At 35.2% G+C, this 13,161-nt stretch overlaps 2 protein-coding genes across 3 annotated transcripts in view; one reads left to right on the top strand and one right to left on the bottom strand.

Annotated features, from left to right (window-relative positions):
* The window catches only part of LOC137491225 (uncharacterized), a 481,743-nt gene that overhangs the window by 245,035 nt on the left and 223,547 nt on the right, over positions 1-13,161 (top strand). The window lies entirely within an intron of this gene.
* On the bottom strand, positions 2,379-7,010 carry si:dkeyp-87d1.1. 2 transcript variants are annotated; one of them, XR_015483313.1, is made up of 12 exons: positions 6,925-7,010; positions 6,120-6,344; positions 5,816-5,995; positions 5,566-5,713; positions 5,315-5,472; positions 4,842-5,208; positions 4,672-4,764; positions 4,438-4,586; positions 4,184-4,357; positions 3,878-4,086; positions 2,818-3,797; positions 2,379-2,716 (listed from the first exon to the last, which is right to left on the bottom strand). XR_015483313.1 is itself a non-coding variant. In XM_087248543.1 (11 exons), exons 1-11 carry the CDS (start codon positions 6,936-6,938, stop codon positions 3,184-3,186), a joined length of 2,331 nt encoding a protein of 776 aa, XP_087104669.1. In that variant the 5' UTR covers positions 6,939-7,010; the 3' UTR covers positions 2,379-3,183. The 2 variants fall into 2 exon arrangements, 1 of the variants encoding a protein (XP_087104669.1); XM_087248543.1 differs by having other exon boundaries at positions 2,379-3,797.

Below are 13,161 nucleotides of genomic sequence, written 5' to 3'. Positions count from 1 at the left end.
AACAAGGGACATCTCAGAGTATGCAGGAGTATATTTAACAGTTTACCTGGACATTAAACCCAAAAAGACATTTTGGCGATTTAACCCTTATCATTTGAATGATTTAACATGTGTAGAATATGTTAAAAAAAGAACTATAAGAATATTTAAAACATAATGATAATGCAGAGGTGTCACCTAGTATCATATGGGACGCAGCTAAAGCTGTTACGCGAGGTAAACTTATAATGTGGGGATCAAGGGAAAAAAAAAACTGAATTACATAAATAATCTAAATATACAACTTGAAGAATTAGAGACTAAATATGGTAATAAGAAAGATCCAGATATTTTAACAATAGGGTTAGGGTTAAAGAAGTTAAAGCAAAACTCAATAAAATGTTTGATGAGCAAGTACAAATAAAACTTACATTTTAAAATTTTATGAAAATGGTCCAAAAAGCTCCTGGCATGAAGAATAAAGAAACGACAGGCAGAGAGGAGGATATTTAAAATCAAAGATTACAAAACTAAAATGATATGTCAGACATAGATGGCTTCTCTGCAGAATGGTATAAAATATTCAAAGAACAATTGATGTAAATGCTTTTTGAATGCTGTAATCATACCTTACATGAGTAATAACTTACATCTGATATAACAACATATCAGATATGTTGGAGTTCAAATCGCTGCATACCTATAAGATATCTATAAAATAAAATAATTCCCCATTACAGAAACCATGAAAAAGTTTTTGAACAGACGGCTCCTTCAACCTTTAGATCTATACAATTGAATAGATAATAAGGATGAATATATTACCAAGCCTACCTTTTCTGAATTGGAAGGTTTTCAACAACTTTCAAATATATATATATATATATATATATATATATATATATATATATATATATATATATATATATGTAACTTGGATAAACAAGACTTTTTCCATTACCTTCAAGTTAGACACTACTTCAATAAAAGCATAAGAGATTCAGAAGACATAAAAACAACAGGAGTGCAGGTATTTATAAATGCTTACAAAAAATAAAGATTAATAAAAAAAACTAGTATCAAGAATTTATTCCTGTCTGACATTAACAAAGAAACACTCAACAATGTGTATCAGACAGAAATGGGAAGGAGAAGCCAATATAATAATAGCAAATGAGGAATGGTTAACTATTTGGGAAACACAGATGATTACAATTAATTCATAGAGGGTATTTATTAGGAAAATGTAATCAGGTTCTTTATGACATCTAAAATAAAATACTTTTAAACTAGAGATCAAAATATGGTGAATGATGGAGAAAATGTGAAAATGTATTGGAAGATCATTTCAAAATATTTTGGAACTGTAATATTATACACAAGATTTAAATAGAGATAAATCTAATTATGGGATTAATGTAATTTTAAAACTATGTACCTGAGAATTTACTCTGCAGAAATACCAAAAATGATGTGTATCTTCTTAACACACTACTAACAACTAGCAAAAAGGCCATTACAAAGAAATAGCTCAAGGAAGATCCTCCATCTGTAGGCGAATGGTACAGTATGATATTGTTAAAGAGGTGTATGACATAGAAGTACTGACATTTAACTTCAGACAACAAGCCTATACAATTTCTGCATACTGGGGTAAATGGTTGAGAAGAAAAGTCTTGTTTTAATTTCATTGTGGTGCTTTTATTGTTTACATGTTTGGAGCCTGTTGATCTTTGACATGTAACCCGTTTTTTATTGCTCTTTTGTTTTGTTCTAAACTGTTTTGAAAAAGGAAAAAATAAAAGTTGGCTCATGTATCATCATCATCCTGACGCAAGCTCACAGCGTTCAGCATGTAGTTTTGCTGCTGTTAGATCAAAAACAACAGCTGCCATTCATGTTCAAACACTCCAAAAATAATTATATTAGCCTGTCTGTCTTTATAAATAATGTCTTACATTTTACAATGAATTCTGTCCAAAATAGATTGACTTTTTTCTCTTTGCTAAAATAAATTATTATTGTATTTGACTGTAACTATCTTAATTATCTTAATTAGGCTAGCTGCCTTATTCTCTTCAAAGAGCAGCTCTCATACAGAGACCATTATTTCAGTGTTTTTCCAGGATGTTGTGGATATTTGTGGATTCCTTCTTTTTTGTCTCGGCTGATCACATGGAAAAAGAAAAATGACTTTTCCAGGTCATATTCCTTTTTTTCCCTTATTTTTTTTAGCTATCATGTCATTTTCAGGTGAAGGGGAAAAAGTGTTGCACTTATCTGAAAAAGCTTCATATGTTTTAAATAATGAAGTGTATTTCTTTTTTCTTTTAAAGTATTACACATTTTTAAATGAAATTGTTGGAATGATTTGTTAAATAAATGCCAAACACAGTGTCTAAGTTATTTTATTACTTTTATTTAATAATAATTAGTTTAAAAAGCATAATATGAATGCACTGAAACAGAACTGTGTGATTCTGGGTCATTTCTGCAACTTTTTATTAAGAATGTGAAATAACGGCACAGTAGAAGACTGTATATATAATAGTAATATCAAGTAATAACAACACTAAAGAAAATAAACAACTTCCAGTACATACAAGTGCAACCAAATGAACAAAATCTGAACATTAATCAAACAACATAGAGACAACATAGGTAATGAAGAATTAAGATGCCAGGTTAATTCTCAGCAGTGAGGTCCATGTCTGCTGACCATAAAAGCCTTGGTAATCTGAAACAAAAAGAAGACGACAACCAGAAAGTGCTCAATAATTTGGTTGAAACTTAAAGATGGGTGTAAGGGAGGGTTAAGAGCAGTTTGAGCGTACTTACCAGGCTGTAATTCCACATGTGTTGTACAGAATCCTGAGAGAGAGGAGAGAATATGGAGTAGCCTACTCACACTCTCACTATTGCATAAAGAAAACTTATGAAAAAAAAGAGCAAAAGACAAGAGAAAATACAATTCTCTGGAAGTAAAGGTGAATGGTTTGTAAGGCCCACTCATTCAACCTATTACAACCAAGTCTCTATTTGGAGAGCAATGTTGTTGCTTGGCAGTGCAGAAAGAGTACTGGGTACAGGGTGAGAGGAGCAGTGATGGTTGTCCATCACTGAGAAGAGAATATGGCCACAGGTGGAAACTTGGAGTTGGACATGTTAGAAGTGAGTCAGTATGGAGGATGGAAAGATGTTGTTTTACATCCAGTCCAATTCCAGCCCTTTCCCGGCAAAAGATCTCCTCTTTGAGCCATAATCATAGAGTAACTCCTCATCACTCGAAATGTCTTTTGTAGCAATGAAGAGAATGATGTCTCTATCATTAAGGACATACAGCCTGGGCCGGATATTGGCTCTTTTGCTGGAGTGACGGATCAGGCGTCCATAATTGAACTTCATGGGATGGCACTGGCAACTTTCTTCATGTGCGTCAATGCACATGGCTTCATGTTGCTTGTTCCTATAAAAAAACAAATGGCCAGCTCTGATGCTGCTTGTCGAAGCTATTGCCATCCCATCTTCATGGCTAACCAGCTCGCCGTGGTATTCACAGACAACCTCCCCGATCTGAAATGGTCTTTTGGTGAAAATACCATCGCCCTTGTCAGGGACGGGCCTGACAGTCAGTCCTTTCCAGCGTTGAGACAAAATCATTTTTTTCACAAAGCTGCTGTCGATGACCAAGTCCAACCTGGCAACAGGCTTCCACTGCTTCAGAACCACTGCAGCCTGTGGGACGTTTGACGTCCACCCTTGTTTGTCCATCCAGCGGCTTATTTTGGACTCTGATGGCTGCTGTCCAGTAAAGTGTTCTAGAAACACAAAACACATCAGTATTCGGCTATTCTCGCTCAATTCCCCTGTTTGTGTCATTAATCATCTGTATACTCACCGAGAGCATGCTGTTCACGCAGCTTGAGCTGCTCGCTACGCCAGCGGTCATAGCAGTGCCTCTCATGTTCTGAGCCACACAGCTCAGTCCTGCGTGACCTTTTTGGAGGAGGCCCCTCCAGAGTCACTGGACAGAACTGCTCAAGAGTTTTGTAGGCCGTCTGTTCGTCCACCCTTGTCTCACAGCAGGAAGCTCTACTGGACCTTTGTCTATAAGATCATAAAAAATAAATATTGAAGGAAGGAAAGGCGAGGCTGTGGGTTGCAAATTTAAAAATAAGGATCATCCCAGTTGTTAGATGCTTACGGTGTTTTCCCAGCAAGCTGATCTAGCACACTTAGAGCCAGAAACGGATCTGAAGACGTTCTCCTCATGTAGTTCCTTTCAGCTGCCACATTTCTCTCCACTTCTGACAGGTTTTGTGCTGCTGCCTCAAATGCTCTCTGGGCATCGCCACACGTCACACTGGGAAGACTGTATCTGAAACACAAGGCATCGTAAGAAGGCAAAAAGTGGACGGATGAACATGTAGAGTTAAAGACAGGTGTAATGTTGCTTACTTGTCATGTAGTCTTTTTAAGTCGTTGGAGGGATTATAAATCGATCTCCCACTACTTGACACAAAAAATGAATCAACTGCCACATTGTCGCCGGTGCGGTTTTCTTGCAGCATTACTGGCCGCACCTCATTGAAGTACAAGTTGAACCACTAGTTAAAGAAAGGAAAAAAATAAGTCTAAATTTGACACAATACATTTATTGCTGTTATTATATAAAAGACTATATAAACTTACAAGTTCCTGTTCGTGTGACAACGGTACTTTGTGCTCCTTCACTGCAACACAGACACCATTCTCTATACGGCTCCTCCCCTCCCAATCCTCAACCTGCAAACAGGCAGTTTTGCACATTGATGAAGCATATAAGAACAAAGAAGACAATGTACGGAAAAACAAACACTTACAGTCATGTGTGTCACAATTCCAGGCCGCTGGACTAGCTTCAGCATGATAACAGCCTCCAGGTAGTACAGGACGAGCAGCCGTTCATTTTTAGTCAAACAGTCCCCTGTGATGGCTCCTGGACCCTGCATTTTGCATATCACGGCCTGGAAATCTTTGAATGCAGCCTCCAAAACAGCAAGGCAGTCCTTTGGCAAAACTTCTTTGCCACAACCAAACTCTGATTTTTTTGCTGTGACCTCCATGCTCACTTCTTTGGACATGCCACTCTGTATTCCATACAGCACATCCATAAAACTCTCACAGTCCTGGAACAAAGCTGGATTGTTGTGGCGAATGTCCGTGGAGGTAATAATGTATTTCATGAACCTTGAAAAGAGATCAACATTGGGTTTGTTACAGTCAGAACACAGCACAGATGACATGATTAGTTAACATGTACATGGCACACTTGTGGTGGTTCCACATTACTGACCTCTTGAGACTCTTCGAGTAGTTGAATACTGTCCATTTTGAGAGCTTTGTATCTGACAAGATGTTAAAGTACTCTCGCACTTTCTCCACCCGCCGAACAAACATCAAGTTTGGCTCAGTGGGGTCCATGTAATGCAAGAACCTGGACACTGTTTCCACCTAAAAGCACACATTTCACAATAAAATAAACTGTACTGCATAAAACAACACCCATTCACTCATTTTTACATATATAATTTCACTTGAACTTACTACTTGTTTGCTGTTTTTATATCCTAGATCAGTGTAAAGGTACTTATTAAATCCTGCTAGAAGGGGGTGGTCAATGGAGTGCTTGTTGTATAAGCCTTTTTTGACCATCTCCACCCTCACGGAAGAGGTCCACATCGGTCCACCAGTGCTGAAATAGAAAAGCAGGTGATCAAAATGACTTTGTATATTAAAGAGAAGTCATATCCGCAGTGTATATTTACTTTCTGGGAATGCTGATATAAAAGTATACCTCTGATAGTACTCTCCCGAGCTCTCGTCGGATAAGGACTCATTTGGAGGCTCCAATGAACTTTCTGCACCTTCTCCAGAGCTTTGAGGCACAGAAGATGTTGTCGACCGAGCTGGTTCCGGGAGGACTGAAGGTAAGTTATTAATCACCAACCCCTTTGACTGCATCTCCGCAATCATCCTAAAACAAGGAACATAAAATAAGGTCAAATAAACAATACCAAAAATGTATGTTTATTATTATATGCAGATGTTAGATTTGAAGTCAGATACATAAAATAAGATAAGCACAACTGAATACAAACCTGGCCAGAGGATTAGTAGAGTCCAATATGTCACAAATTTTTCCAAACTCCCAGAAACGTCCTTTGTGACAGAATTCAGACAACTCCTTCTTGGCCTCTTTAACGACAGCCTGGATCTCTGCTTCTGTGCTGTTCCTCATACACACCTTCCTGAGATGCCCAGGAAGAGAGTGAGGAGCCTTTTTGCACACAGGACAGAGGAAAAACATCCTGCTGTGGAAGGATCTGTGTGGATAATAAAATCAAAATGTTATACAATGAAGAGACCAAGAGCAGTTTTGGTAAGGTTTGGGGTCCACCACACCCCACCCCCAACTCCAGGTAAAGAAACAAAGAAATGAGCACACAAACACACACAGCAATGTCTGCCGGATATTTTGATTAGAGTTTTAAGACAAAACTTAATTTCATATTAATATAATACTGTTACTAACCATATTATTTTAAACCTATTTAATAATATGACATTTATTATGAGAGAAGAATTAAATTGTCTCAATTATTTCTTAAACCAAGATCATACCAGCAGTTAGGATTTACAAGTCAAATATAAAATAACAACACAACTAGTGTACAAACTGCTCTCCTCTCACAAATATCTGTCCTCTTCAGAGGTTTTCTAAACTTCTAAATTAAAAAGTTTTTTTTTTATTTATTTATCTAGAAGTACTAAGTTCTAGAAGACTCTTTAGATTTTTAAAGATTTGACTTCCACAAACCTAACTAACTCCACTGATAAAATGATACAAGCTAAACTGAGTTTAAGAAGCCTGCTGCATAAGGCGTACTGACTAAATGTACTTACTGTTTAGAGGCCATTTCTGATGTTGAAATGTGAGTTCTGTCCACTGGTCAAACGCAGCAAGCTGTAGTTGAAAGTGATACGACTGTAATTTTACTAAGATGAGATGGGCCTCTTTAACCTGAGCTGGCAGCAGGTCAACAGCCTATCAGGAGACAGCATCCAACAGCAGCCCAATCTGCCCATCCCCAGGTGTTAATGGCCCAATAGGAGCAGAAACAACTTTAAAACAGTTACTACAACTGATCTAGGCATATGTTTCGGTGTATTTAAAAATATAGAGTCTTTTTTCTGACTTTGAGTACTTTTATATTTCACAACACAGATGCAGAAAATATATTGTCCTAAAGTTCGAAACAGTACACATGCAAGGAAAATCTATTTAAAAATACACAATTCATGTGAAAACATACATATAAAACAGAAAACAACAACAAAACATAAAATACAGTACAAGGATAAAATAAATCAAGTTAAATGAAAGTCAGCTGTTTAATATCCATTCAAAGATAAAAGCTAAAATAATTATATATTTAATTTTCAGTAATAATGATTAATAGAGTTTTGTGTGTGTGTGTGTGTGTGTGTGTGTGTGTGTGTGTGTGTGTGTATTTGTGTGTGTGTGTGTGTGTGTGTGATTTTAAATAAGTTAACAATTAAGTAAAAAAATTGAACAGTAAAACTGATTAACCATTTGCTTTGTAAGATTGTGTTGTTAAAGCCTCCTGAGAGAGCATGTAGAAGATATGAACAGTCTTACAGTGAATAGCGATTTCTGATGAAGTATATAATTATAAGAGTTTGTGTTAGGCTCTTGAATTTCACCAAATAAAAATAAAGAGAGAGAGAGACTTGTAACACATTTTAGAGCAGATTTATACTTTGTTTGGTGATGGATACAATGAATAAAATAGAATATAATTGTATTTTCTGATGGATGTCTGCTCTAGGATTGAGTAACACATATCCTTTCTTATGTCTTAATGATTATTAATAAAGTTGAATGTTTAAGATCCTTGATTATATGATGACCATGATGTCCTCCCTCTTTAGAGTAAATCTGGAGTAATGTGTGCGTGATTGTTTTTCTGTATGCCGAATCATTTGTTTCCTCAGGATCTACCCAGCCAGGTCAGAGGTCATGGAGACCTCTCGAGTGGACCTGGAAGAATAGGAAACAACTCTTTCCTGAGTTGTTTGCCACTTCAATTTAAATCTTTTAAAATTAATTTAATTGCTTTGTATGTAAGCTGCCACTTTGGATGTTAAATGTATTTTTAATATATATTATTCCTATATTGTTACATATATGTAGGAACAAAATATGTTGTTAATAATATACATATAAACTGTACATACACATTTTATTGAAACATATTTTTTCTCACATGTATACTGATCTAAACTTGCAATAGTTGGCCGGTGTGGGTGTTAACGGTACTAATTTGCTAATGTTGCTGGGTGATGGAGGTATGAAAAGTCTCGTTAGCAACTTGTTGTTCTTACATGAATACTGATCTTAACTCTTAATGGCTGGAGTGAGTGTTAACGTCTCTAATTTGCTTATGTTTTGCTGTGGATATATGAATGGTCTCGTTAGAAAGTTATTGTTCTAAATCATAATGTTGGTGCATTGGTGGTAATAGTCAAATGCAAGCTTTCCCGAATTACTGCCAGAATTTTATAAAAAAAAAAAATTAAAAAAAATGTTTTGTGTTGTTGACCTGTTGGTCGAGGCTAATACAATTACTCCTGTGTTTTCCATTGTACACATAGACCGGTATAAGATTCTGGTATGATAACCTTGGATAAAAAATCAGTATCTCAATATTGTGATTACTGCTCTAAAATATATTATTTTTAAATGTCTGAGTAAAAACAAAACCTTTTCCCTTTTGAGTACGATATATTTAATTTGAAGAAACATTTAAAAGTTTTTTGGAATAGTAAAGATGGTAATAGTAAAGAAAGAAAATGAATTATTGGCTTCTGCTGTCTTTATTAGCTTCAAAAACTTCTTTACATTTTAAAATGGCATCTTTGGATATCTTTTGTGCTGGAGATACTGTTGTACTAAAAAAAAAACGTAATTAAAAAAAAAAAAAAAAAAACTTTACATACACCGTATGAACGATACAGCAGAAACCTTTGGCAGTTTTAAAACCTTGACTTTTCCAAACTGCGTTATACATTGGAAATGGTTATTGTCCTGTGTCTATTCCATTGTATTGAAACATTACACAAACGTGTTTGTGTGCGTGTGTGTGTGTGTGTGTGCATAACTATGTAAACCAAACCCTAACACATACACACACACACACACACACACATTTTAATTTCTAATCTATTTTGTGTGTGTGTGTGTGTATAAACCAATAGATTAGAACAGCGAATGTGTGTGTGTTAGGGGTAGGTTTACATGGTTATGCAAATAAGTTAAGAGGCATTTAGTCATTTACTGAATTTTGCATAAATAACGGTGTCATAGTCTTAGAAGATCATACATGCATTGGAGAATATTTGAGGTATGACTGAATCAAGGGAAATGACAATATGTGTGGCACATTAAAAATGAGTTTAAATTTCTGTGGTGTCCGAGCGCCATCTCCTGGTTGATGTCAGTAGTGGAAAGTGTTGCTTTCAGTTTCACTTTCATTTGGAAATAAACAGCGTTAAAGGGTTCTGCTAATAGTTTAGATATTTCCATCAAGGGTAATACCCTTTAAGCTCAATTTTTGTAAACTGATTTGATAAATGTAACGATTTTTTCTGTTAAAGAATAGTTTTGTTTTGTATAACTGCTCATTCATGATGGCTGATTTCATCAGGAGAACATTATTATGTGATAAAACACCCTGCTCAAGATTTAAATGAGAGAGTCAAGGAGATTTTGTTTTTACTGTTTTACAAAAAAGAATTAAGATTTTAAAAAAGACAGATCTTCAAACTGCATCTGTGGTTCTTTATGCTTTTATGTTGCTGACTGAACAGTCAGGCAGCCAGTGTTAGTGAGGCCAGTACAAACTGTTTTCTTGATAATTGTCGTTTTATATGTCATTTATTCTTGTGATTCACAGCTGCATTTTCAGCATGGAGATCTGCTGTTTTTCTATGATCTGATGTTATTGGTCACTAACAATGATTCTTACAATTATTAAAAAGAAAGTTTAAAAGTTTTGCAAGTTTTTTAAACATTGTACATGTATTTATAATGTTTAAAGTAATGCAAATTATTTAGAAAATTATTATTTTTAACTTTCATTTTTCAAGTTTCACAAAACACACATGGAGATTTAAAAATCAAAGTAGGAGATTTACCAAACAGCTTATTACAGAAAGTAAATTAAATAAATTACAGTAAAAATAACTTAGTTGCTGAATTGCTCATTTAAACTGACTTTAATTCATTGAAAATCCTTGATGATATAATTAGAAATAGAGAGATTATTCAGAATGATGGAGTAACAGCCACCTTAATTTTAAGCTGAAAAAATATTCTCAGTTTATCTAAAACCAGTAAAGCTTGGCCATGAATTAAATTGACTTGAAGCTCTTTAGTTGACTAAGAAGTTCTACAGTGAACTACTGAATACACCTTTTTAAGTTCACAGCTGTCACAGTCAGACCAGGTACTCCACCCTTCCTGATTCCTCATCTGGTCATCGTCTTGTTCGTCTTTGTTTCTGTTCCAAGACCCACCACTGCAACGAAAATAACCCACCACTGCACCCACAATAACCCAGCACTGCAGGGGGCTAGCACTGTAAAACAGCATGGTTGTCTTGCACTAATTTGTTCAAGACTTTGAAACTCTTAAAACACATGGTGTATATATTGAACAGTTAGGAGATTGTGTAAAAGGAAGTGTGTTTTTTGTGTCATCTGATAATCTAGGTGCTCATTCCATTTGCAGGACTACAGGAGAGTTCCACAGATAAACACACATGTCGATTTTAAATTGCCAGGAGGTGTGAAATCCAGAAAAAGGGGTCAAGTCAGGATCATTCAAATTGAAAACCAAATGTTTTTAGTGAACAGTTGGAAAAAAGTATGTTCGATAAAAAATACAGACTGTGGAATGTATTTTCAACAGAAATATTCTGTAAACTGAATTTACAAATACAAAATGTTTAAAAACAGCAGATTATTGTCAACAGCTGCTGGTATTTTTCTGTAAAATTAAGAAAGGAAAAATAAAACAGCAAAACGTTTTTTTTGTGTCACTATTGTGGAGGATAGTAGTGTCTGTGTTCAAGTCCAAGATGAACAAAATGTATTTGATGTTATGCTGCATCTTCTTTTGTTTAAAGGTAACTGTGTAGTTACTAATGCAGTCAAAATCTGGTCGCTAACTGCAATCACACATGAACATATTAATACATCTAATGACTTTACACTTTTGTGCACTAAGCTATGATTTTGTAAACTAAAAATTGTATCAGTTCATGAAATATGGTAATTTTTCGTAAATGTATACAGAAATATTCTGGTAAACACAGCTGCTGGTATTTTTTCGTAAATTAAACCGATATTTTACACTATAAGAGTTTGCCAATTAACACTCTCTCAGTGTTGATAATTTTATTTTTAAAACTTTTATAGTGGTTCCCATAAAAAATCTGATGGAGTGTTAATTATAACTCTTAGGTAGTTAAATCTACTCTCTAAAATTTGCAGTGTATAAGTTATTGGTTATAGTAGGACTGGACCAGGGGTGCTCAACCCTGTTCCTGGAGATCGACCTTCCTAAAGAGTTCAGCTCAAACCATGATCAAACACACCTGAATCAGTTAATTAGGACCTGAACAGCACTTGATAATTACAGGCAGGTGTGTTTGATAAGGGTTGCAACTGAAATCTACAGGAACAGGGTTGGTCACCCCTGGACTGGACTATATGGCTTTTTTTTATTTCCATAAAAAACTTTTCTTTTTGTCCTGTTGTAAACAACTCAACAAACATCATCTTTTCTTATTGTTAACATACATGACTTTATTTCTGTCAGATGTCTACTAAATTGCACAACATATTACTTTGTTTAATGCCAAAATTATTGTGAACAGTGTTTGCTTTACAAGGGAACTTTGGTTTACTATGGTTACTTCTAATGTTTAAGGGAAGTGTATTAATTTTGAACTTTGATCAAAACTGACTGGAATTACCTGTGCATTCAGTTCATACATTATATAATATTATATATAAATAATATACTATAATGCATATTAAATTAGGGAGTCGCAGTGGCGCAGTAGGTAGTGCTGTTGCCTTACAGCAAGAAAGCCACTGGTTCGAGCCTCGGCTGGGTCAGTTGGCATTTCTGTGTGGAGTTTGCATGTTCTCCCTGCATTCACGTGGGTTTACTTCGGGTGCTCCGGTTTCCCCCACAAGTCCAAAAACATGCGGTACAGGTGAGTTGGGTAGGCTAAAAAATTGTCTATAGTGTATATGTGTGAATAAGTGTGTATGAATGGTTTTCCAGTGATGGGTTGCAGCTGGAAGGGCATCCACTGTGTAAAACATATCCTGGACAAGTTGGCAGTTCATTCCGCTGTGGTGGCCCCTGATTGATTAAAGGAATGAAAAAAATATTAAATTAATATCTTATATTGGACACATTCCAGTCAATTAAAATCAATAATTTCAGCAGACCATGGCATTTATTATTTAATGCAAGAAACAGAAGGTCCATATTTTTGTCATTATTATGATTATACAACTTTGATGTTCTTGATCTTAGAATTCACCGTTTGCTGTTGAAGCAGCTCTAAAAATGTTTAAACTATTTTCTTGTTAATTTTTTGATCACTATTTTTAGGTGAGAATTGGCCCCAATAATTAAATCACAGGTGAACAGTTTTCCCATTGCATTGGACTGACCCCAAAAAGGCCACAAAAGATCTACTAGTAGCCGTGTTTGGAGGGAACAACCTTGGTACACACTGCTACAATGGCAAATGTTCAAAGGCCTTTAGAGACAAAGCAGTTAAGCCACGACTGGACTCCATAAAGTCTGTGACATTATCGGTAAGTTTTTTTCCTAAAAAAATATCTTGGCAATATTGTCATATTTTAAGATATTAAAAATTTTATAATTACACTCAGCACTTTGCTATCTACTTTAAAAACTATGTCAGTGCTTGAGATTTAGCGTTAAAATAAATTTGTCAATTATTTATCAGAGTATTTGTCACTTGGCAGATGGAAAAAAATGTATTAGAAATTTCAAATAAAATAAGTCTA

The sequence above is a fragment of the Danio rerio genome, chromosome 4 (genome assembly GCF_052040795.2).
Source record: "Danio rerio strain M-AB ecotype USA chromosome 4, GRCz13ab, whole genome shotgun sequence".
Taxonomy (NCBI): domain Eukaryota; kingdom Metazoa; phylum Chordata; class Actinopteri; order Cypriniformes; family Danionidae; genus Danio; species Danio rerio.
Note: the sequence above shows the minus strand (reverse complement) of the source record. Positions and strands in the feature narration are given on the sequence as shown.

Bases quoted from the DNA above. Each gene is read 5' to 3' on its own strand.
- si:dkeyp-87d1.1 (XM_087248543.1), bottom strand. The intron at 4,765-4,841 runs GTAAGTGTTTGT...GCCTGTTTGCAG, and splicing joins GAATTGTGACACACATGACT to GTTGAGGATTGGGAGGGGAG. The intron at 3,798-3,877 runs GTGAGTATACAG...TTGTGTTTCTAG, and splicing joins GCGTGAACAGCATGCTCTCG to AACACTTTACTGGACAGCAG.